At 44.9% G+C, this 23885-nt stretch overlaps 1 protein-coding gene across 1 annotated transcript in view; it reads right to left on the bottom strand.

Annotated features, from left to right (window-relative positions):
• Positions 1-274: 274 nt before the first annotated feature.
• Positions 275-23885, bottom strand: part of LOC135550950 (follistatin-related protein 4-like) — a 258177-nt gene continuing 234566 nt past the window's right edge. Inside the window, exons 10-16 of the mRNA XM_064982240.1 lie at positions 19730-19864; positions 17514-17540; positions 16651-16769; positions 15820-15969; positions 11426-11533; positions 4685-4794; positions 275-4513 (exon numbers count right to left, since the gene is read on the bottom strand). Coding sequence (XP_064838312.1) covers positions 3805-4513; positions 4685-4794; positions 11426-11533; positions 15820-15969; positions 16651-16769; positions 17514-17540; positions 19730-19864 — 1358 coding nt within the window. The 3' untranslated portion in view covers positions 275-3804. The remainder of the gene's footprint in view (positions 4514-4684; positions 4795-11425; positions 11534-15819; positions 15970-16650; positions 16770-17513; positions 17541-19729; positions 19865-23885) is intronic.

Genomic DNA, 23885 nt, shown 5'->3' with positions numbered 1-23885 from the left:
TGTCAACCATGCAATTTCAAAGCACAGTTATATGGTATTAGAAAATCAGAACTTTTTTTGGAAGCCCTCCAGTTATAACTTAAGAAACAGTGGTGCACCTCCACAACAGAAATAACCTCTGCATGTTCTCTTTTTTCCTCTGTTTTGGCATCCATAGATTGGGAGATTAAATTAATAGCATCTAATGAGAATCTAGGCAGCTTCTTATGGGTACAATTATTTAACCATTCTGTAGCATGTTTGTAAAGACAAGACGCTTCTTGGTAAGTACTTCATTTTCATATTTTATTGTAAAACTAGGGGGAAAGAAAAGTTATATCCCAGGCAACACAATACAATTGATGTCTTATCCTTACAGTCAATGCTAATTGAAATACATCACTGGTGAGCTGGGTCTGGTCTGTGGATAATATGGGGTATAGACACCTGTTCATTACATTTCAGTTCCGGTGATTCAACTAAAAAATATTAAAACGTTTCTCTGAATATATATTTTTTGAATTTGGAATCAAATCATCTATATGCGGCCAAATTGTTACCGACTGTACATCAAAATCGAACAAAGACCAGAGAGAAAGTTATTAACAAACCATCCCTTCACAGTTTGCGAGTGGACAACAAGAATGATCAGTGGACTTAACAATTGGATGAGAAATGATCCGTTTAAACACCTAAACTCAAGTTTTAATATCTTCTTGGGAAAAATTCACTCACTATAGAAAATGCTGATGTAACGTACAGGATTATGCTCACAAAACACATACATCATACAACAGTAATTGCCTTAACAATGAGAATGTGTTGCATAGAGATAAACCAGCACGGATACAGCTAAAAGCCTTTAAGGTTACCTAGGTTACTAAAGATCTTAGAACAACACACATGTATCCTCAAATTTAGGCATCTTGTGTTGTTGATATTAATTTCAAAGAAAAGTGACATATCTGCTGATTTGAATCCACTTAGTTGAGCCTGTATTAATTCATATCTGATAAGAACTTTGAGTTCTTAAAGGACTGTGCAGCTCTGTTGTAGTTCTTAAAGGACTGTGCAGCTCTGTTTGAGTTTTTAAAGGACTGTGCAGCTCTGTTGTAGTTCTTAAAGGACTGTGCAGCTCTGTTTTAGTTCTTAAAGGACTGTGCAGCTCTGTTTGAGTTCTTAAAGGACTGTGCAGCTCTGTTGTAGTTCTTAAAGGACTGTGCAGCTCTGTTTGAGTTCTTAAAGGACTGTGCAGCTCTGTTTGAGTTCTTAACGGACTGTGCAGCTCTGTTTGAGTTCTTAAAGGACTGTGCAGCTCTGTTTGAGTTCTTAAAGGACTGTGCAGCTCTGTTTGAGTTCTTAAAGGACTGTGCAGCTCTGTTTACAATATGAGATGTAGACGCAGATACAGCTTGTTTTTCATTAGCCAGGTCTTAGGGATGGTAACAAAGATGCATGTTTCAGCCAACTATCACCACAGTGCTGATATATTCTTAGTGTTTAGTCAATGTCTCAAATCTCAACAGGGTATGGAGCTATTATTTTGAGTGGTGGGGGGGCAACTCAGAACCTATTACCACATCCTGACTCAACAGAAAAAACAATGTTTATCATTGACTGGTCCGTGCCACTCTTCTGAACACTACAAATGGCACTCCACAGTTAGAAATGACTCTTGCCTGGTTTCAGACAGAAAGCTACACTGTCTCAATTGGGCTTTGGATCGAAGAAGAATATTGTAAAATGTTTAGAGCCGTGCTGTCCAGGTGTCAGGATACCCATTTAAAATGTGAAACTGCTCCGCAAAAAGAGCCAACTCCAGAACCCAAACATCAACAAACAAACAATTTCATGTAACATTCAAATACATACACAGTAAAATGAACAGTTTGGAGTTTTGTACCATAGTTTGGCCTCACCTTAGCAACAGATGTATGTGTTTGGTGGAAATTTGTCCCTGAATATTTATATATTTTATGTTCAAAGTAATTTATAGTGTGACACAGCTGCAAGCTTTTTTTGGTCATTTTATTAGATTTTTTTAACAAACCATTTCCCTCAAAAACCAGAATACAGGAAATGCATAAAGAAAACTCTACAGTTCATGTTTGAATGTGTTCTAATCTAACTAAGAACAATGTATATCTACAACAGTATCTCTAATGTCAACATCACACCAAGAGGTTCGGTCTACAGCCAGGGTCTTGGTTAGAGAAAATGTATGCAATGTACAGTATGTGATCCTGTGCACTCGAAGGCCGGGATTCAATCAGAGGCGCGTTGACGACAAGCACATTGTACCAGTGACAATGAACCTTTTAAAGTAAATTTTCCTGATGATCGTGGAGGTCGCATTTACGGTAAATGCTGCAGATGTCATTCAAGAGGAAATTACCTTGTCGACAATGCACCTTTGATTGCGCTGAAATAACATTAGTGTGATGAGCCTCAACTCTCAGGACATGCATATGGAACACTCAGTCCTGACTAAGCTTTTGGTGGTGACTCGTATGAATTATTCTGAAGTTACTCTGTATTGGTGGCAGGATAGGTACTGTGGTCTGGGTGCCTGATGCTTTTTTTATGGTAATTCCTGAAATGTTGTTTTTTCCTTGACATCTGCAAAATAATTGGGCTTCGAATTGAGCTTTTTGAATATATATTACATATCTCTGCCTCACTCTTTCTGAAATACACACATTTCTCTCAGTGCAACAGTGGTCTAGGAAACATAATCAAGCCTTTGCTTCTGTATCTGCTTGAGTAAACTATTAGCAAATATATAAATCACAAACATGAACAACAAATCTGATTATCTCGGTTTATGTATTTTTTGATAGTGTTGTTTTGCTGTAACTAGGTCATCGCACACAGCACTAGCCAGTAATACTGCAATAGGAAGAGCTATTCTTTAGGGGAAGTTGGGTTTCAGTCATGGAGTGTGATGGAATCAAGCTATAGGGCAGAAACAAGATACATAGGACTTACAATACCTCCATGCTGACGAACAAGATCCTTACAATGCTAGACTTAGTAGACAGAGGACTAGGAGGTCACCGGATCAAAACTGGAAGTAGGTTTACTGTGTGAGATGGAGGGGGAAGAGCTGGTATACTGTACCATATCTAGTCTTTGTACAATAACATGTTTTAATGGGTTTTCTACTGTAGGCTATTAGATATCCACTGTTCTTAGCTAATGGATGGAGACGTGGTCTTTTTTGAAAGTAGGTTATGACTTATAAGGTACAACATGTGTTTTAAAGTAACCTTTATGTGTTGGTCAGGATGAGAGCTTTTAGAAAAAGCGTACAATAACATTTCCACAGACAAAGGCAAATAACAGCGAGCAGTGGTTTTGAAAAGGACTGAAAACACATGTATACACTAAAGTCAGACAGACATCTTGTTGTGAATATTTGCAGCACTGGTGAATGACAAACATCTTGAAACCAAAAAGCTTTCCTCTAAAAAAGTGAGCATTGTGCATAGTTAATGTTTTCAAAACGTCATCATTATATCCCTCTCCTGTTACATGTATCTGCAGTGTTACAAGGAAGTGCTATAATGTATAACTCCTCTCAGTTAAGTGCACATAGATCACTGTTGCACTGAAGGGCCTCCCCACACACCTTCTCCCCGTAAAAATATCACAATAGGATTTTCTTAATATTTTTTTTCAATGACAATTTTTGTGTATTTTTGTTACAATAACCTAGACATGTGTTCCTCTCACTCAGTCCTAGGTTTGAGTCCACTTATGTCCACATATATCTTAAGTGTGTTGGCCTGATCTCTCTTTCTCTCTCTCTCTCTGCCCTCTTTCTCATACCTCTCCCACCCACACCACTGTGTTCCCTCTCTTGATGTCTGACACCTCGCAGTGGGGTGTCTTCTGTTTGCCGTTCAACACAAAGAGGGATTCCGCTGAGGGTGTGACCAGGTACTGGCCAAACAGTCCACTGGACACCACCACTCTGTTGGGCCCCCCCCAGGGCCAGGTGTGGGGTGACAGGGGCTCCTTGATGCTCTTGAGGACCTCGCTGTGGCCTGACACCAGGTCAGAGAAAACCAGGTCCATGCCTGAGCCAGAAGCAGCTACCACCGTGTACTGATTGGACTCAGTGAAGGAGGGCTGGAAGACCAGGTCGGACACAAGGAGGGAGGTGTCCAATTCCCGGCTCAGACCTAGCACCCCCTGGAAGGACACTGTCTGAACTCTAACCTTCCCGCTCTGCTGGTCCGGGGTAACGATGTAGCGGCCGTTCGGGGACACGTAGGGCTGGCCCGTGATGTTGAGGTTGGGCCCAATGACGGTGTCGGTGACACTGTCGATCAGGAGCTGTGGCTGGGCTGACGAGGGGTCCCTGCTCTGAGACTGGCACTGGATGAAGTAGAATCCACTCAGGTGTGTGTAAGCCATGCTGACGGGCACACAGCTGTAGGTCTTCAGGCTGATGGTTTTGACTCGGTGGAAGGTCTCTAAGTCAATCTTATGCACCGCAGGTTCAGATTTGAGAAAGACGAAGCCAAACCTAAGATGACAAAGTTCAAGGGAAAGGTTAATGGTATGTTTTGGTGATTACAGTGCGGTGAGGATTCTCATTAAAATTCTAATATGCTCTTTTCTCCTCTTCTTGAGAGGGATTGCTAAGATGAAGTGGTGAGTTCACCAGCTGTGTTTAAGGTTAGCGGGACATCCATACCTGACGTGAGTGATGATGAGGTTGGTTGGAGGGATGAAGAAGTCATCAACCCTCTGGAAGGGGGTGCGGATGGTGTGGTGCACCTCTCCAACACTGGCCTGAGGAATCACCTGTAACAGAGCAAAGAAGAACATGAGAAAAGGAAATATACAAATACAAGTATCACCTACCCAGCCAGAGAACAGTAAGAGAAAGCATGGGTCGGAAACTGTACTTAAACATAACAGCAAAACAGTCAGATGTTAATGTTGCCGTATATCCTATTGCAGATAAGGACCTACATAGAGCAGTATAGTTAGGCGTATGTAATATGGCCTCACCTCAAGACCTGATAGAGGATTGTATTGGGTAATGGTTGCTTTAGGAGAGACACAGATAAAGCTGCTATCTCACAAGTCAAAGGCGTCGGTCTGACGCATCCCATTTCTCATTGAACAACGATCTATCCATCGTCTCTCTTTGGACCCCCCCCCCCCTCCCCAGTACGTACATGACACATGCTTCATCAGGTACCCTACATTATCAGGTCACTGTCAAGGACTAGTGGGATGTTTACTGTATATAACCACTGCCTTGTCCATACATTAGACCCCGCAGTAGCCAATCAAACAACGTGTTCTTCCATAACAGTATATTAAGCAGTTTTTCTATTTGTTTGAAATAGATTTGTCTTTCTGTATAGAACTGTCACACTAAAAGGAGGTAGGCTCTACTTATCTAAGGAACCCCAGTAAGTCTTACATGCAGAAGGTATGTTTAAAAGGGAAAACAACTATAGATACCAGTGGGGGTCAGTGCTGTTGATGATGAGGGAGGATTATTTTTTTCATGAGCATGACCTTATTTCTATTACAGCATGTTGGATGACTGTCATTCATACTCCTTCACCCAGTTCAACGTAACATCGATAGGTTTAGGCAACTACATGACACTCAAATTCTCCCTATACCCATCATGAGGCTGCTACAACCTAGCCTATGAATTAAAGTTTACAATGTAGGTGTACACAGGTGGAGAGAGAAATTTGAGATGACAGACAGTGACACATAGACAGATAGTGACTCCTTCTATATCACCTTGCACACTCTTTCCTGCATCTAGCTTATCTAGGGTGCAATCATTAGCCCAACAGTTCCAAACAAGAGTTTCCATTGGACAAATTCAGTTATTTTTTTATCACCGTTTCGTTTGCTTCTGTTGAAGAAAAGTTTTTCAACAGAATCAGCAGAATGAATACACCCCTGATCATGCATAAACACAGTTCACTTTCATAGCAACCACGTTGTATTACTTCTAGCCTCTATGCACTCCTCCCCTCACCGTTTCCCTTCGTTCGTGGACTTCAATGAACAACATATCAGCTGTATGTGACCAGGTGAAAAAACCTTTCCAAGCCAAACCATGTCATACCGCTACACACAGCCGACATCGTTGTCTCCATATTAGCTAAAGTAACGTCCTAGTTAACATAGCTAATATAACTAATACATTAGTAAACCCATTACATTCATGCAGTAATATTATAGTGTATAGTCAGTAAGCAGTTACTGCAGTGGGCCCAGGTGGCAATAAATTAATACAACCAAAAGCTTATTTTGATTTGGAAGAGTTCTAGTGTTGTGTTGGATAGTCATAGCCAGCTAGCTAACATACCATCCCTCTGTTTGAGCCCGATGTTTGAGTAACTAAAGTAGTGAGCTGCAATTACTAGTAAGTGAAAACTGCTAGTAAAAAAAATACTCTCTCTCTCTCTTGCTTCTTCATTTTTGAAGAAATTAATTTGTTGAAAACTGTTCAACTATTGTCTTTCTCTCACTTTGAGTCAACTACTCACCACATTTTATGCACTGCAGTGCAAGCTAGCTGTAGCTCACACTTTCAGTACTAGATTTGTTCTCTGATCTTTGGTTGGGTGGACATGTCAGTTCATTATGCAAGAGCTCTGATAGGTTGGAGGGTGTCCTGCGGAAGTTGTCATAATTACTGTGTAAGTCTATGGAAGAGGGTGTATGTATTATGGATCCCCATTAGCTTGGCACTCTTCCTGGGGTCAAGCAAAATTGAGGCAGTTTATACAATTTTAAAACATTACAATACTTTCACAGATTTCACAACACACTGTGTGCCCTCAGGCCCCTACTCCACTACTACCGCATATCTACAGTACTAAATCCGTGTGTGCGTGTGTCTGTGCCAATGTTTGTGTTGCTTCACAGTCCCCACTGTTCCATAAGGTGTTTTTTTAATCTGTTTTTAAAAAAATCAAATGTTACTGCTTGTCAGTTACTTGATGTGGAATAGAGTTCCATGTAGTCATGGCTCTATGTAGTACTGTGTGCCTCCCATAGTCTGTTTTGGACTTGGGGACTGTGAAGACACCACTTGTGGGTGTCCGAGCTGTGTGCCAGTAGTTTAGACAGATAACTCGGTGCATTCAACATGTCAATACCTCTCATAAATACAAGTAGTGTTGAAGTCAATCTCTCCTCCACTTTCAGCCAGGAGAGATTGACATTCATATTAGATTTCTGTGTACATCCAAGGGCCAGTCGTGCTGCCCTGTTCTGAGCCAATTGCAATTTTCCTAAGTCCTTTTTTGTGGCACTTGACCACATGACTGAACATTAGTCAAGGTGCAACAAAACTAGGGCCTGTAGGACCTGCCTTGTTGATAGTGTTGCATTGAAGTCAATGTACCAAGAGGAGGACGGCTACACCATGGTGCTACCCTACAGAGTGCTGCTGAGGCTACTGTAGACCATCATTGCAAAACAGTGAGTTTTAATCAATTCTTTGGTGACATTTGAATACATTTAGTATAATTTTATCTAAAAAGGATATTTTTCAATGTTTTAAAAAAAATCATTTTTTGAAATTTACTGAGGAGGATGGTCCTCCCCTTCCTTAGAGGAGCCTCCACTGATACATACTAATCTGAAGTCTGTGCCATCCTCACTAAAGCGCTAACACCATCACATTATCAGTGGTGGGCCAGATTTTGGATTTTGCTGTCTTCTTGAGAGTGAAGTACTCGCAGAGAAAATAACACTAGTTATTATACTTATTTTGCCACCGTAGTCTACATAGCTACAGAGCCCCTCATATCAGCTCTGCTCATAACTGACTTTTAAAAAACAGATACCCCTTGTACTTCTAACCCCTACAGGGTTTGAAGAGAAACCTTGTTAAAAAAGGGCATTAGAATTGTTACATTGTTACAAAGGTCCAGAGTTAATGATCGGACTCACACATAATGTGCTCTCACACGCTCAGGGTGTTCGGAAACTCATACCATCACCCTGTCATCGCTCATCCTAATGGATCATACGCACCGTGTTACACAGTGTTACTGTGTTTTTACCTCAGCTGTTATTTTCTCTACTGTATTACTCCTACTGTACTTTAATACCTGAAGGGGAATTGGTTTGTACTGACTGAGTGGCTTTTATATTGAACTGCACTCATTTCAAGGCAGACTGGTGAATCTCAATGCTATTAAGAAATGCTTTATCTCCTATAGGTCCCCACTTTAATAGGAATATTACACTGTAGTATAAGGGTGAAGTAATGTGAAACGGGATCTTAAATCAAATACAATAAAATGTTATTTGTCACATATTTCGTAAAACACCAGGTGTAGACTAACAGTGAAAGTCTTACTTATGGGCCCTTCCAAACAATGCAGAGAGAGAAATAATAACAGGAGGAATAAATTGTCACACCCTGTGTCACGCCTTGGTCTTAGTATTTTGTGTTTTAGTTTATTAGTCAGTCAGACCAGGGTGTGACATGGGTTTATTATGTATTGTAGTTTCGTATTGGGGTTTGTAGTAGTTGGGATTGTAGCTGATTAGGGGTGTGTGTGTTTAATAGGTTTGGCTGCCTGAGGCGGTTCTCAATCAGAGTCAGGTGATTCTCGTTGTCTCTGATTGGGAACCGTATTTAGGTAGCCTGTGTTTCGCTTTACATTTCGTGGGTGATTGTTCCTGTCTCTGTGTAGTGTGCACCAGTCAGGCTGTAATAGGTTTCACGTTCTGTTTGTTGTTTTTGTATTTATTTGTTATTCATGTATAGTTCGTTCGTTTGTCTTCCTAATAAACATGAGTAACTTACACGCTGCATTTCGGTCCGACTTTCTTTCAACAAAAGAAGAACGCCGTTACACCCTGACCATAGTTTGCTTTGTATGTTTCTATGTTTTGTTTGGTCAGGGTGTGAGCTGAGTGGGCATTCTATGTTACATGTCTAGTTTGTCTAGTTCTATGTTTGGCCTGATATGGTTCTCAATCAGTGGCAGGTGTTAGTCATTGTCTCTGATTGGGAACCATATTTAGGTAGCCTGTTTGGTGTTGGGTTTGTGGTGGGTGATTGTCCTTGTTCCTGTGTTAGTTTGCACCAGTTTAGGCTGTTTCGGTTTTCACGTTACGTTTATTGTTTTTGTATTGATTCATGTTTCCTTTGTGTTATTAAACATGAATCTCAATAGTCACGCCGCATTTTGGTCCGACTCTCTTTCACCTAAAGAAAGCCGTTACATAAATACACAATGAGTAATGATGACATGGCTATATACACTGGGTATCAGCACCGAGTCAATGTTAGGGGTACGTGGTAATTGATGTAGATTTGTACACATGGGTAGGGATAAAGTGACTAGGCAACAGGATAGATAGTATACTGTAGCAGCAGCGTATGTGATTTACATTTACATTTAAGTCATTTAGCAGACGCTCTTATCCAGAGCGACTTACAATGTGATGAGTCAAAAGAGCGCAAGAAGGATCAGTTGAGAATGTCCTGGTAGCTATTTGGTTTACTATTTAGCAGTCTTGCAGTATGGCTTTGGGGTAGAAGTTGTTCAGGGTCCTGTTGGTTTCAGACTCTGTGCATCGGTACCACTTGCCGTGCAGTAGCAGAGAGAACAGTCTATGCCTTGGGTGGCTGGAGTCCTTCACTGACACCGCCTGGATCGGCACGTGCATCCATCGACAGTGAGACTAGTCTGAGAGTAAGAAAGGTCACTGAGGGGATGATGTCGTCGATGCACTTATTAATGAAGCTGGTGACTTAAACTCCTCAATGTCATCAGATGAATCCTGATGAATCCTGTCTGGTCTGCATTTAAGCTACATTCTCTTAAGCTACATCCTCCCTTCTCAGCTTCCCTGCTCCTTTATTAGTCTTATCTAATGGATTGTCAATCTCACTCGGATGTTTGCTTAGAGATATTGAGCAATTAAAAAGGGAGGTGTTTGACATTTTGAATTGCTTCCAGTGGAGACAGCAGGACTGTTGATGCTCACGTCAATTTCTTGTATTCCAAATAATAATGACATTATCAAGCCATTTATTTGTGGTGCGATCCATATGCCTTACAGCTAGTTATGCAGATTGCCTGAAATTGCATTCTAGACTGAATGATTCAAGCCTCGTTTTGTAATTATTCATTACTATTGAGCGACTACAGAACACCAGGCATGTTTTAGTAGTTCTGACAATTCACCTGAACACTTCTGCAGAGCAGTTTGAGACTATACAACAATTTGAAGAATTGATTAAATAAGCAGAAAATCACTTTGTTTGAGACAGCAACGCTGTTTTTAAAAGGCACTTTTCTATCTCTTTCCTTGGGACCCATTGCATCCCGCTTGGGCAGGGGAGTGAGAACACATTAGGATTTCAGAATGAGCCCAAACTGACAAGCATTCCATCCTCTCCCTTGCTAATAAGACTGTTTCCTCCTTTCCACCTACCGACTACTGACAAAGAGTGTTCTCACAACATTTTAATAGGATAACAACCTCCAAAGGAAGAGGAAAATAACAATAAACATGTTGTGTCTGTTGCAAAATGACAATGTAATCCCTTGACAGTTTTAGTATATGGAGCTGTGTTGCTGTCCTCTATTACCTCAACCCTATAAACATTATGATGGCTCTCCCAGAAGCATAAGCTATCTCTGAGCTCAGGGCTCCCATTGGCCAAACCTCCGGTGGGCCTGAAACACATCTACACCTGTGATCATCCCTCATGTGTGAAGTCTCCAACACATCCTCTCCAAAGGGACTGGATCACATGCCTACAGTGTGAAGTCTCCAACACATCCTCTCCAAAGGGACTGGATCACATGCCTACAGTGTGAAGTCTACAACACATCCTCTCCAAAGGGACTGGATCACATGCCTACAGTGTGAAGTCTCCAACACATCCTCTCCAAAGGGACTGGATCACATGCCTACAGTGTGAAGTCTCCAACACATCCTCTCCAAAGGGACTGGATCACATGCCTCCTGGATCACATGCCTACAGTGTGAAGTCTCCAACACATCCTCTCCAAAGGGACTGGATCACATGCCTACAGTGTGAAGTCTCCAACACATCCTCTCCAAAGGGACTGGATCACATGCCTACAGTGTGAAGTCTCCAACACATCCTCTCCAAAGGGACTGGATCACATGCCTACAGTGTGAAGTCTCCAACACATCCTCTCCAAAGGGACTGGATCACATGCCTACAGTGTGAAGTCTCCAACACATCCTCTCCAAAGGGACTGGATCACATGCCTACAGCGCCACAGCTGTGAATTTCAGTTTGCTGACTGGTAAATATTGAAAAACATACATACATTAAATACTCACACAAACAAATACTCACTTATACACACGTACGCATAGACCAGCGAATGGACCAAGATGGAGTAACACACTCACCTGCGCGCACCACACACCAATAACTCCTTACCTGTAAGGTTGGGTGGGACTTCTCCATGCTGCCCCAGCTTAGAACCCAGACCTGGTCATGTGACTTGTCATAGAGCAGCTTCACCGGGAAAGGGTCTGTCTCTACCGCCTGAAGAGAGAGAGAGAACGATCTGAGAGACAAGGCAAGAAAGGCCTTTTATGCCATCAAAAGGAACATACAATTTGACATACCAATTAGGATCAGGCTAAAAATACTTGAATCAGGTATAGAACCCATTGCCCTTTATGGTTGTGAGGTCTGGGGTCCACTCACCAACCAAGAATTCACGAAATGGGAAAAACACCAAATTAAGACTCGGCATGCAGAATTTTGCAAAAATATCCTCAGTGTACAACGTAAAACACCAAATAATGCATGCAGAGTAGAATTAAGCCGATACCTGCAAATGATCAAAATCCAGAAAAGAGATGTTCAATTCTACAACCACCTAAAAGGAAACGATTCCCAAACCTTCCATAACAAAGCCATCACCTACAGAGACATGAACCTGGAGAATAGTCCCCTAAGAAAGCTGGTCCCGGGGCTCTGTTCACTAACAGAGCCCCAGGACAGCAACACAATTAGACCCAACCAAATCATGAGAAAACAAAAAGATGATAACTTAACTAAATTAACAAAAACAGGAGCAAACTAGAATGCTATTTGGCCCTAAACGGAGATTACACAGTGGTTGAATACCTGACCACTGACTGACCCAAACTTAAGAAAAGCTTTGACTATGTACAGACTCAGTGAGCATAGCCTTGCTATTGAGAAAGGTCGCTGTAGGCAGACCTGGCTTTCAAGAAAAAACAGGCTATGTGCACTTCTAACCTCCTGCCAAATGTGGGACCATATTAGAGACACATATTTCCCACATATTTCCCTTAGATTACACAGACCCACAAAGAATTGATAAACTCCCATTTCTATTGGGTGAAATACCACAGTGTGCCATTACGTAAGCAAGATTTGTGACCTGTTGCCTTAAGAATAGGGCAGCCAGTGAAGAACAAACACCATTGTAAATACAACCCATATTTCTGTTTATTTATTTTCCCTTTTGTACTTTTCCCTTTGTACTATTTGCACATCGTTACAACACTCTATATAGACACAATATGACATTTGAAATGTCTTTATTCTTTTGGAACTTGTGTGAGTGTAATGTTGGCTGTTTTTTATTGGCTGTTTTGGCTGTTTTTTATTGTTTATTGTTGATTTCACTTTTGTCCATTTCACTTGCTTTGGCAATGTAAACATATGTTTCCTATGCCAATAAAGACCCTTTATTTGAATTTAATTGAGAGAGAGAGAGAACCGGGAAAGAGAGACATTTATTTGACCCTTATTTTCCCAGGTAAGTTGACTGAGAACACATTGTTATTTACAGCAACGACCTGGAGAATAGTTTACTGGGGAGAGGAGGGGGGAACGAAAGAAAGAAGAGAGAGAGACACACAGATGGGGACTCAACACTGGGTTGAGTGCATTGTCAACAGGGAGGAATAACACAAACAATGAACCGCTCCCATGGACATGCAGCGGGCCATGCGACGACCCCCTCCCTTCCCCAATAGCAACCCCAGTGAAACACGACAGAGGCATGGGTTCAGTAATGGGAGGTCAGCCTATTTATTTTCAACTGGTGAGGTATGTGTCGAAAGCCCTCCCGCTGCCAGACCCTCAGAGAATGGGGGGCCTCTGACCGTCATGCTGTCACTCACATGTCAGAGGAGGGTGGCAGGAGGGGTTATTGTACCAGAAAATGAGACTTACAGGCAACTGACCACTCACCCCAGCATATGTATACTCCTAGCTTGTTATAGACACAACACTCATTCACTATAATGTCACGTTTTTTTAAAGCCATTTTTTCAGCCTTTCTCCTGCTAAATAGTACTTCTTCATTTATTTTACTAGGCAAGTCAATTAAGACAAATTCTTATTTTCAATGACGGCCTAGGAACAGTGGGTTAACTTTCTGTTCAGGGGCAGAACGACAGATTTGTACCTTTTCAGCTCGGGGATTTGAACTTGCAACCTTCCGGGTACTAGTCCCACGCTCTAACCACTAGGCTACCCTGCCTCCCCATGGTGGTGCAGAGGTCTAAGGCACTGCATCTCAGTGCTTGAGGCGTCACTACAGACACCCTGGTTCGAATTCAGGCTGTATCACAACTGGCCGTGATTGGGAGTCCGATGGTGCGGCGCTCATTTGGCCCAGTGTCGTCCGGGTTTGGCCGGTGTAGGCCGTCATTGTAAATAAAAATCTGTTCTTAACTGACTTGCCTAGTTAAATAAAGGTAAAATAAACATGGCTCATTATCTTTTATCATGCAGCGTGACAGCAAATGAAAATGACTGTTTATGTGTTGTTGTTAAGGAAATACATGATCAGAATAAGGGTGTTATTTTTCAATGTTTTAAAAAAGAAAAAGCCTTCCTGAAACGTCTGTGTCGACTGGAGATGGAGGAAGGTAGAGAGAGATGGAGAGAGGGAGAGGGAGGGAGAGAGAGATGGAGAGAGGGAGAGGGATGGAGGGAGGGAGAGAGAGATGGAGGGAGGGAGAGGGAGGTAGAGAGAGATGGAGGGAGATGGAGGGAGGTAGAGAGAGATGGAGGGAGATGGAGGGAGGTAGAGAGAGATGGAGGGAGATGGAGGGAGGTAGAGAGAGATGGAGGGAGATGGAGGGAGGTAGAGAGAGATGGAGGGAGATGGAGGGAGGTAGAGAGAGATGGAGGGAGGGAGAGGGAGGGAGAGGGAGGGAGAGAGGGAGAGATGGAGGGAGGGAGGGAGAGAGATGGAGAGGGAGATGGAGGGAGAGAGGTAGAGATGGAGGGAGGGAGAGGGAGGTAGAGAGAGATGGAGGGAGGGAGAGAGAGATGGAGGGATGGAGAGGGAGGTAGAGAGAGATGGAGAGAGGGAGAGAGAGATGGAGGGAGGGAGAGGGAGGTAGAGAGAGATGGAGAGAGGGAGAGAGAGATGGAGGGATGGAGAGGGAGGTAGAGAGAGATGGAGAGAGGGGGGAGTAGAGAGAGATGGAGGGAGGGAGAGGGAGGTAGAGAGAGAGGGAGAGAGAGATGGAGGGATGGAGAGGGAGGTAGAGAGAGATGGAGGGAGGGAGAGGGAGGTAGAGAGAGATGGAGGGAGGGAGAGAGAGATGGAGGGAGGGAGAGGGAGGTAGAGAGAGATGGAGAGAGGTAGAGAGAGATGGCTGAGAGGGATGGAGGGAGGGAGAGGGAGGTAGAGAGAGATGGAGGGATGGAGAGGGAGGTAGAGAGAGATGGAGGGAGGGAGAGGGAGGTAGAGAGAGATGGAGGGAGGGAGAGCGAGGTAGAGAGAGATGGAGGGAGGTAGAGGGAGGTAGAGAGAGATGGAGGGAGGGAGAGGGAGGTAGAGAGAGATGGAGGGAGGTAGAGAGAGATGGCTGAGAGGGATGGAGGGAGGGAGAGGGAGGTAGAGAGAGATGGAGGGATGGAGAGGGAGGTAGAGAGATGGAGGGAGGGAGAGGGAGGTAGAGAGAGATGGAGGGAGGTAGAGAGAGATGGCTGAGAGGGATGGAGGGAGGGAGAGGGAGGTAGAGAGAGATGGCGGGAGGGAGAGGGAGGTAGAGAGAGATGGAGGAGGTGAGAGAGGTAAGGAGAGAGATGGCGGGAGGGAGAGGGAGGTACAGAGAGATGGAGGAGGTGAGAGAGGTAAGGAGAGAGATGGCGGGAGGGAGAGGGAGGTAGAGACAGATGGAGGAGGTGCGGGATGTAGAGAGAGATGAAGGAGTTGAGAGACGTAAGGAGAGAGATGGCGGGAGGGAAAGGGAGGTAGAGAGAGATGGAGGAGGTGAGAGAGGTAAGGAGAGGGATGGAGGGAGGGAAAGGGTTGGTAGAGAGAAATGGAGGAGGTGAGAGAGATGGCGGGAGGGAGAGGGAGGTAGAGAGAGGTGAGAGAGGTAAGGAGAGAGATGGCGGGAGGGAGAGGGAGGTAGAGAGAGATGGACGAGGTGAGAGAGGTAAGGAGAGAGATAGCGGGAGGGAGAGGGAGGTAGTGAGAGATAGAGGGCGGGAGAAGTAGGTAGAGAGAAAGGCATGATGTGCCCTCACACACCAGTGAGGGTATGGAGAAGTGTGGCAGAGCTTGGCGATTGAGAGGAAAACACCAGCTTCTCTGTTTTCAGCACTCTTCTTTACCCTCCACCCCCCCTCTCTCTCTCTCTGCTCCCTCTCTTTCCCTCTCTCTGCTCTCTTTCTTTCCTTCTCTCTCTGTTTTCACTCTCTCCCTCTCTCTTCTTGTGGTAAAAATAATGACTTTCATTCAAGCCATCATCCCACTGTTGGTGGAACCTTCGGGGGACGGTCCTCTAAACGGCTTATAGAGAAGATGAATAAAACCAACCAACCTGCACCACTTTCTGGGCCTGGGTGTCGATGAGCAGCAGGCGTTTCTGAAGGGGCTGAGTGACGTAGATGTATTTATCCCTCACACTGACCGCTGAGGACCATGAACATTGCTGCGGGAACACGCCTTCGCTTTTAGGGCACATTTCCTCCTGGAGAAAGAACGGGATGGAGGGAGAAAAAGAATGAGGAAGAAGAAGAGTTGTGAATCCACAGTTAATCACTCCACACACTGAACCATATTCGAAGAGTGGCCCTCTCTCTCTCTCTCTCTCTCTCTCTCTCTCTCTCTCTCTCTCTCTCTCTCTCTCTCTCTCTCTCTCTCTCTCTCTCTCTCTCTCTCTCTCTCTCTCTCTCTCTCTCTCTCTCTCTCTCACGCATATGGCAGAGAAAATGCTGTTTACAGCAGCAATGGGCAAACATGACTTATTGACTTTGTATCGATCTGTAATACAATTACAGCAACCAGTAAAACTTCAATCCCTCAGAGAAACAAGCCACTTTTATCAACTAAAGCCCATTGCTTTGGGAGAGTGATGTTCTCTAGTATATTACAGACGTGCAGGGTTACTGTGAGCTATTGACCTGGGGTCTTTGACTAATGGACATGAGTAATCCTATAACATTTAGTGAACGGAGGGCACATTTACTAGCAATGTATTGTAGTGGAGTGGGGGGGGGGTGATGTGTGTACCTCTGTATATCTGTAAGAGTGAGGCTTTGTCCATATGTATTGGTAGTACATCTTCAATATCATCTCAAGTCATAAAAAGTCCCAAAACACCTGCATCATTATATCTACAGCCAGTGCATAGATTGACAGGAAGACTTACATAGCTGGCCACGATCCTCTCTGTGTGCTCAATGTGTTTACGTATCTCACACTCGCTGGGCTGTAGCACGGTGATGCCCTCATCAGAGAACACATAGAACATGTTTCCCACGCTCAAACCTGGAGAGTTAGGAAATCAAAAGAGCTTCTGCTGACGTTCTCACATTCAAAAGCCGTAGAGAAAATACACAGACCCTGTTGGCAGCACCTGAACTAGTCAATGACTGATGGAGTTGTCAGGCATTTGCAGTGCAGAGTCAGTGACTGTGAACAACATGTCTAGCGAGTTCATTGTGAGACCGCCTTTGGAAACTTGATGGCCTCTATGATCCCGAGACCCAACATAATTAGACAACAGATTGATTCTTACAGGGACAAGGACATGCAGCAAGGCTGTTTATGCTGTGGAAAAGCATATTGTGTTGGGATGGCAGATAACATTGTATAGGATAACCAGATACAATCAAAACCTTGAGTGCTGCTGACACGGTCATGATGTGACATTACGGCTGGTGATACTGTCTGTGTACAATCAGTATCAGGGCTGGACAAGATTCAAACAACGGGCCTCTCTCTACTCTCTAATCAGCCATAATTATTCTCATACACATGTTGTGGTGTCACAACTAGATAATAGAGGAAGAGTTATGTGTGCTGAAATGTGGTCCAGCCCAGTATAAAAACGGTTTGCATTTTTGTTATATTTTCATGGTCAAGTCTTATGAAATAACGTTTTCAGCAAGAAAATATACACATAATGAATATACAAAATGAACAAACATTCAGAGGAATATTGGTCCATTATAGAAGTGAATTGAAAAGAAAAACTGGTACAAAGTGTTATACAACAGTAAATTTCAATACCTTCCTCCCTCCACAGTATGTTTGCAACTGCAGCATCAGCATCAGAATGACAGAAGAGAGAGGGAAAGAGGGAGAAAGAGAGAGAGAGAGAGGGAAAGAGGGAGAAAGAGAGAGAGAGAGAGAGAGAGAGGGAGAAAGAGAGAGGGAAAGAGGGAGAAAGAGACAGAGAGAGAGGGAAAGAGAGAGAAAGAGAGATGAGAGAGGAGAGGAGAAAGAGAGAGACAGAGAGAGAGAGAGAAAGAGGGAGAAGAGAGACAGAGAGAGAGAAGAGGGAGAAAGAGAGACAGAGAGAAAAGAGGGAGAAAGAGAGAGGGAAAAAAAGAGAGACAGAGAGAGAGGGAGAAAGAGAGACAGAGGGAGAAAGAGAGACAGAGAGAGAGAGGGGGGAAGAGAGACCGAGAGAGGGAAAGAGAGAAGAGAGAGAGAGAAAAAGAGAGACAGAGAGAGGAGAGAGAAAGAGGGAGAAAGAGAGACAGAGAGAGAAAAGGGAGAAAGAGAGACAGAAGAGAGAAGAGAGGGAGAAAGAGAGAGAGGGAAAGAGAGGGAAAGAGAGAGGAGAGAGAGGGAGAAAGAGAGACAGAGAGAGAGAGGGAAAAGAGAGACAGAGAGGAAAGAGAGAGAGAAAGAGGGAGAAAGAAGAGAGAGAGAGAGGAAAGAGAGAAGAGAGAGAGAGAGAGGGAAGAGAGGAAAGAGAGAGAGAGAGAGAGAGGAAAGAGGGAGAAAGAGGGGAAAGAGATGGAGAAAGAGGGAGAAAGAGAGAGGGAAAGAGGGAGAAAGAGAGACAGAGAGAGAGAGGGAAAAAGAGAGACAGAGAGAGGGAAAGAGAGAGAGAGAGAGAGAGAGAGAGAGAGAGAGAGAGAGAGAGAGAGAGAGAGAGAGAGGGAAAGAGGGAGAAAGAGAGACAGAGAGAGAAAGAGGGAGAAAAAGAGACAGAGAGAGGGAAAGAGGGAGAAAGAGAGAGGGGAGAGAAAGGAGACAGGAGAGAGAAAGGAGAGAGACAGAGAAAGAGGGAGAAAGAAGAGAGAGAGAGAAAAGAGGGAGAAAGAGAGACAGAGAGGAAAAGAGGGAGAAGAGAGAGAGAGAGGGGAAAGAGAGAGAAAGAGAGACAGAGAGAGAGAAAGAGGGAGAAAGAGAGACAGAAAGGGAGGGAGAAAGAGAGAGGGAGAAGAGAGAGAGAGAGAGAGAGAGAGGGAAGAGGAGAAAGGGAGAGGGAGAAAGGGAAGAGAGAGAGAGGGAAAGAGGGAGAAAGAGAGAGAGAGAGGGAAAGAGGGAGAAAGAGAGAGAGAGGGAGAGAGGGAAAGAGGGAGAAAGGGGAAAGAGGGAGAAAGAGAGACAGAGAGAAAGAGGGAGAAGGGGGGAAAGGGAGACAGAGGGAGGGGAAAGAGGGAAAGAGGGAGAAAGGGAGACAGAGAGAGGGAAAGAGGGAAAGAGGGAGAAAGGGAGACAGAGAGAGGGAAAGAGGGAGAAAGGGAGAGAGAGAGGGCGGGTGGGACAGAGAGAGGGGGGGAAGAAGGAGAGAGAGGGAAAGAGGGAGAAAGGGGGAAAGAGGGAGAAAGAGAGACAGAGAGAGGGAAAGAGGGAGAAAGGGAGAGAGAGAGGGCGGGTGGGACAGAGAGAGGGCGGGCGGGAGAAAGAGAGAGAGAGAGGGAAAGAGGGAGAAAGAGAGAGATACCATGTCATATCAAGTCATTTCAGAAAAAGTGGGACAGAAACACATTTAGCAAGAGTGATTCTTTACAAATGCAGAAATACTTCAATTAACACAATAACATAAATGTATCCTTGTTGTTTTATTGCATTTTTTTTTACCATTATTTAACCAGGCAAGTCAGTTAAGAACAAATTCTTATTTTCAATGACGGCCTGGGAACAGTGGGTTAACTGCCTGTTCAGGGTCAGAACGACAGATTTGTACCTTGTCAGCTCGGGGGTTTGAACTTGCAACCTTCTGGTTACTAGTCCAACGCTCTAACCACTAGGCTACCCTGCCACCCTGCATTTCACACAATCTAAACCCAAAGGCTGTAAAAAAAAATGCCACTCATATTGTTTTCTTTTATACAGAAAGATGCCATATAATAGATTTTTGTTAATTGTAAGCCAATATACTGTAAGATTGTGCTTATTACTGTATATATTTTCATTGCCAAAAATACCTTGTGAAAATCGGAGGCATTTTTCCATGTTCTACTTGAAGTAAACTCTCAGTCACTTACGTGTCTTTCTGGCTGAGTCCTCCACAAACAGAGACGATATGTCCTCGTCCACCCCCACCTCGTTCTTCGCAATGCAGGTGTAGGCTCCTGTGTCCTCGTAGCGTACGCTGCCAATGTGGAGCTCACTCCCATTCGCTGTTACAGATTAGTCTCAGCTCAGCCACATGTTTCTACACCGGTACACATTTTCCATGGCTGTTTCATCCTCCCACCTAGCAATACACTCACTGCGTTTTTCTAAATGAATGAACAAAGCTAATGTAAGTAGCCAACTAACTATGTACCCACGTCTCACTAACACAAGCCATTGAAGCCTGAACCCTTGTGATGACAACACAACAACCCTTCCTCAAAATATCCTTTGACTGAATCCTCTGTTCTGTACCCAGAGATCTAGTGTCAGGGGAAGGTGATATATCTCAGGACACAGTGAGTGCTATCATCAGAGAGAGTCAGCGCTCTGACGGTACAACTAGAGTGTGTGTGTGTATGTGTATTCGTCAGGTTTTAAGCAAAGGTGATATATCTCAGGACACAGTGAGTGCTGTCAGAGGCAGCAGAGGCAGCCCTAGCTCTCTGACACTAGCCCTTTGTGATCTATGGCTTGTTCTCACACTCACATCCATCCCTCCTCACCCTCACGCTGCTGCAGTGTTGCCTTGATCACAACAAGGCAATTTTCACAACACTGCAGCAGGAGTGAAGGACGCCCGTGTCAGACAGCTGCTTTCACGCGCCGTGTCAAAGATCATGTGCCAGTCTTTCACGTTCCTCCTCTCATCTCTCCCTCCCTCTCTTTGTCGTCTTTGATCCCCCTCTCTTGATCTCTTTCCATGTAACTACTAAATGTGAACTGGCAGGCAGAGGAGGATAACTTCATAGTGCTGAACAAGACCTGACAGAGCCAGGGCCTGAGATAAACCCTGGGCTAATATGAACAACTTCTAAAGGCACCAATGTACACATAATGCAATATACATTTTCTTCATTCTCATTTAGAACAATGGATTTTACTGAAAATTCTACCACCTGAAAAACACACGTTTGTATTTGAACTGTCTATTTTTGTAAAATGCACAGATAAATGGGAAATGTACTGTAGCCTTCCCTTCATCCTGGCAGCATCAGTGAGTACTGTAGCCTCCCCTTCATCCTGGCAGCATCAGTGAGTACTGTAGCCTCCCCTTCATCCTGGCAGCATCAGTGAGTGTTGTAGCCTCCCCTTCATCCTGGCATCCCCGTACTGTAGCCTCCCTTCATCTTTGCATCAGTGAGTACTGTAGCCTCCCTTTCATCCTGGCAGCATCAGTGAGTACTGTAGCCTCCCCTTCATCCTGGCAGCATCCTGTGAGTACTGTAGCCTCCCCTTCATCTTGGCAGCATCAGTGAGTACTGTAGCCTCCCCTTCATCCTGGTAGCATCAGTGAGTACTGTAGCCTCCCCTTCATCCTGGTAGCATCAGTGAGTACTGTAGCCTCCCCTTCATCCTGGTAGAATCAGTGAGTACTGTAGCCTCCCTTTCATCTTGGCAGCATCAGTGAGTACTGTAGCCTCCCCTTCATCTTTGCAGCATCAGTGAGTACTGTAGCCTCCTCTTCATCCTGGTAGCATCAGTGAGTACTGTAGCCTCCCCTTCATCCTGGTAGCATCAGTGAGTACTGTAGCCTCCCTTTCATCCTGGCAGCATTCATCCTGTCAGTGAGTACTGTAGCCTCCCCTTCATCCTGGCAGCATCAGTGAGTATCTGTAGCCTTCCCTCCCCTTCATCCTGGCAGCATCAGTGAGTACTGTAGCCTCCCTTCATCCTGGCAGCATCAGTGAGTACTGTAGCCTCCCCTTCATCCTGGCAGCATCAGTGAGTACTGTAGCCTCCCATTCATCCTGGCAGCATCCCTTCATCCTGGCAGCATCAGTGAGTACTGTCAGTGAGTAGCCTCCCCTTCATCCTGGCAGCATCAGTGAGTACTGTAGCCTCCCCTTCATCCTGGCAGCATCAGTGAGTACTGTAGCCTCCCTTTCATCCTGGCAGCATCAGTGAGTACTGTAGCCTCCCCTTCATCCTGGTAGCATCAGTGAGTACTGTAGCCTCCTCTTCATCCTGGTAGCATCAGTGAGTACTGTAGCCTTCCCTTCATCCTGGCAGCATCAGTGAGTACTGTAGCCTCCCTTTCATCCTGGCAGCATCTGTAGCCTTTCCTTCATCCTGTGATCAGTGAGTACTGTAGCCTCCCCTTCATCCTGGTAGCATCAGTGAGTACTGTAGCCTCCCATCCTGGTCATCCTGTAGCCTTCCCTTCATCCTGGCAGCATCAGTGGTACTGTAGCCTTCCCTTCATCCTGGTAGCATCAGTGAGTACTGTAGCCTTCCTTCATCCTGGCAGCATCAGTGAGTACTGTAGCCTTCATCCTGGCAGCATTCATCCTGGTAGCATCAGTGAGTACTGTAGCCTCCCCTTCATCCTGGCAGCATCAGTGAGTACTGTAGCCTCCCCTTCATCCTGGCAGCATCAGTGAGTACTGTAGCCTCCCTTCATCCTGGCAGCATCAGTGAGTACTGTAGCCTCCCCTTCATCCTGGCAGCATCAGTGAGTACTGTAGCCTTCCCTTCATCCTGGCAGCATCAGTGAGTACTGTAGCCTCCCCTTCATCCTGGCAGCATCAGTGAGTACTGTAGCCTCCCCTTCATCCTGGCAGCATCAGTGAGTACTGTAGCCTCCCCTTCATCCTGGTAGCATCAGTGAGTACTGTAGCCTTCCCTTCATCCTGGCAGCATCAGTGAGTATTGTAGCCTTTCCTTCATCCTGGTAGCATCAGTGAGTACTGTAGCCTTTCCTTCATCCTGGCAGCATCAGTGAGTACTGTAGCCTCCCCTTCATCCTGGCAGCATCAGTGAGTGCTGTAGCCTCCCCCTCATCCTGGCAGCATCAGTGAGTACTGTAGCCTCCCCTTCATCCTGGCAGCATCAGTGAGTACTGTAGCCTCCCCTTCATCCCCGCAGCATCAGTGAGTACTGTAGCCTCCACTTCATCTTGGCAGCATCAGTGAGTACTGTAGCCTCCCTTCATCCTGGTGCATCAGTACTGGCAGCCTTCCCTTCATCCTGGCAGCATCAGTGAGTACTGTAGCCTCCCTTTCATCCTGGCAGCATCAGTGAGTACTGTAGCCTCCCCTTCATCCTGGTAGCATCAGTGAGTACTGTAGCCTCCCCTTCATCCCCGCAGCATCAGTGAGTACTGTAGCCTTCCCTTCATCCTGGTAGCATCAGTGAGTACTGTAGCCTTCCCTTCATCCTGGCAGCATCAGTGAGTACTGTAGCCTCCCCTTCATCCTCGTAGCATCAGTGAGTATTGTAGCCTTTCCTTCATCCTGGTAGCATCAGTGAGTACTGTAGTCTTTCCTTCATCCTGGCAGCATCAGTGAGTACTGTAGCCTCCCCTTCATCCTGGCAGCATCAGTGAGTGCTGTAGCCTCCCCCTCATCCTGGCAGCATCAGTGAGTACTGTAGCCTCCCCTTCATCCTGGCAGCATCAGTGAGTACTGTAGCCTCCCCCTCATCCAGGCAGCATCAGTGAGTACTGTAGCCTTCCCCTCATCCTGGCAGGATTCGTGAGCTCCACAAGACCAACATTAGCCTTAGTTCCAGAGGGGAAACTAATCTAATTCCGAGTTGGAATACCTATATACTGATCCAATGTTCAAATATTCTGCCAAATAAGCAAAGAGTATAACTCTGGAAAACGGCTTCATTCTGTCGACTCTTATGTTTGAGCACCCTGTTAAACCTTTACTAGATATAAGGGTATTTTCAGATCTACCCCAAATAGCAATTAAATGAACATCCTGGAATCCAGCTCCACGGATCTGCCAAGTCTAACCTGGGCTGTGAGAGTGACAGTTGGCAGATCTGTGAAGCTGGATTGCAGGATGTTAATGTATATATGAACCTTGCAGAGCCTCCCTTGTTTCAGCTGAATCTGAAGCCCGATAACAGGCTATTACCACAGGTAATGATCCACACACAGCCTGTAAACTGCCATCTAATGAGGGTTACTCCATAAAAGACACTCTCTTGTGTCCCCTCAGAAATTGAAATTCCTGTTCAACTCTCTCACATGGCAGGCTGCTGTATAATTCATTTTCACACACTGTTGTTCTA

The sequence above is a fragment of the Oncorhynchus masou genome, chromosome 12 (assembly GCF_036934945.1).
Source record: "Oncorhynchus masou masou isolate Uvic2021 chromosome 12, UVic_Omas_1.1, whole genome shotgun sequence".
Lineage (NCBI taxonomy): Eukaryota > Metazoa > Chordata > Actinopteri > Salmoniformes > Salmonidae > Oncorhynchus > Oncorhynchus masou.
Note: the sequence above shows the minus strand (reverse complement) of the source record. Positions and strands in the feature narration are given on the sequence as shown.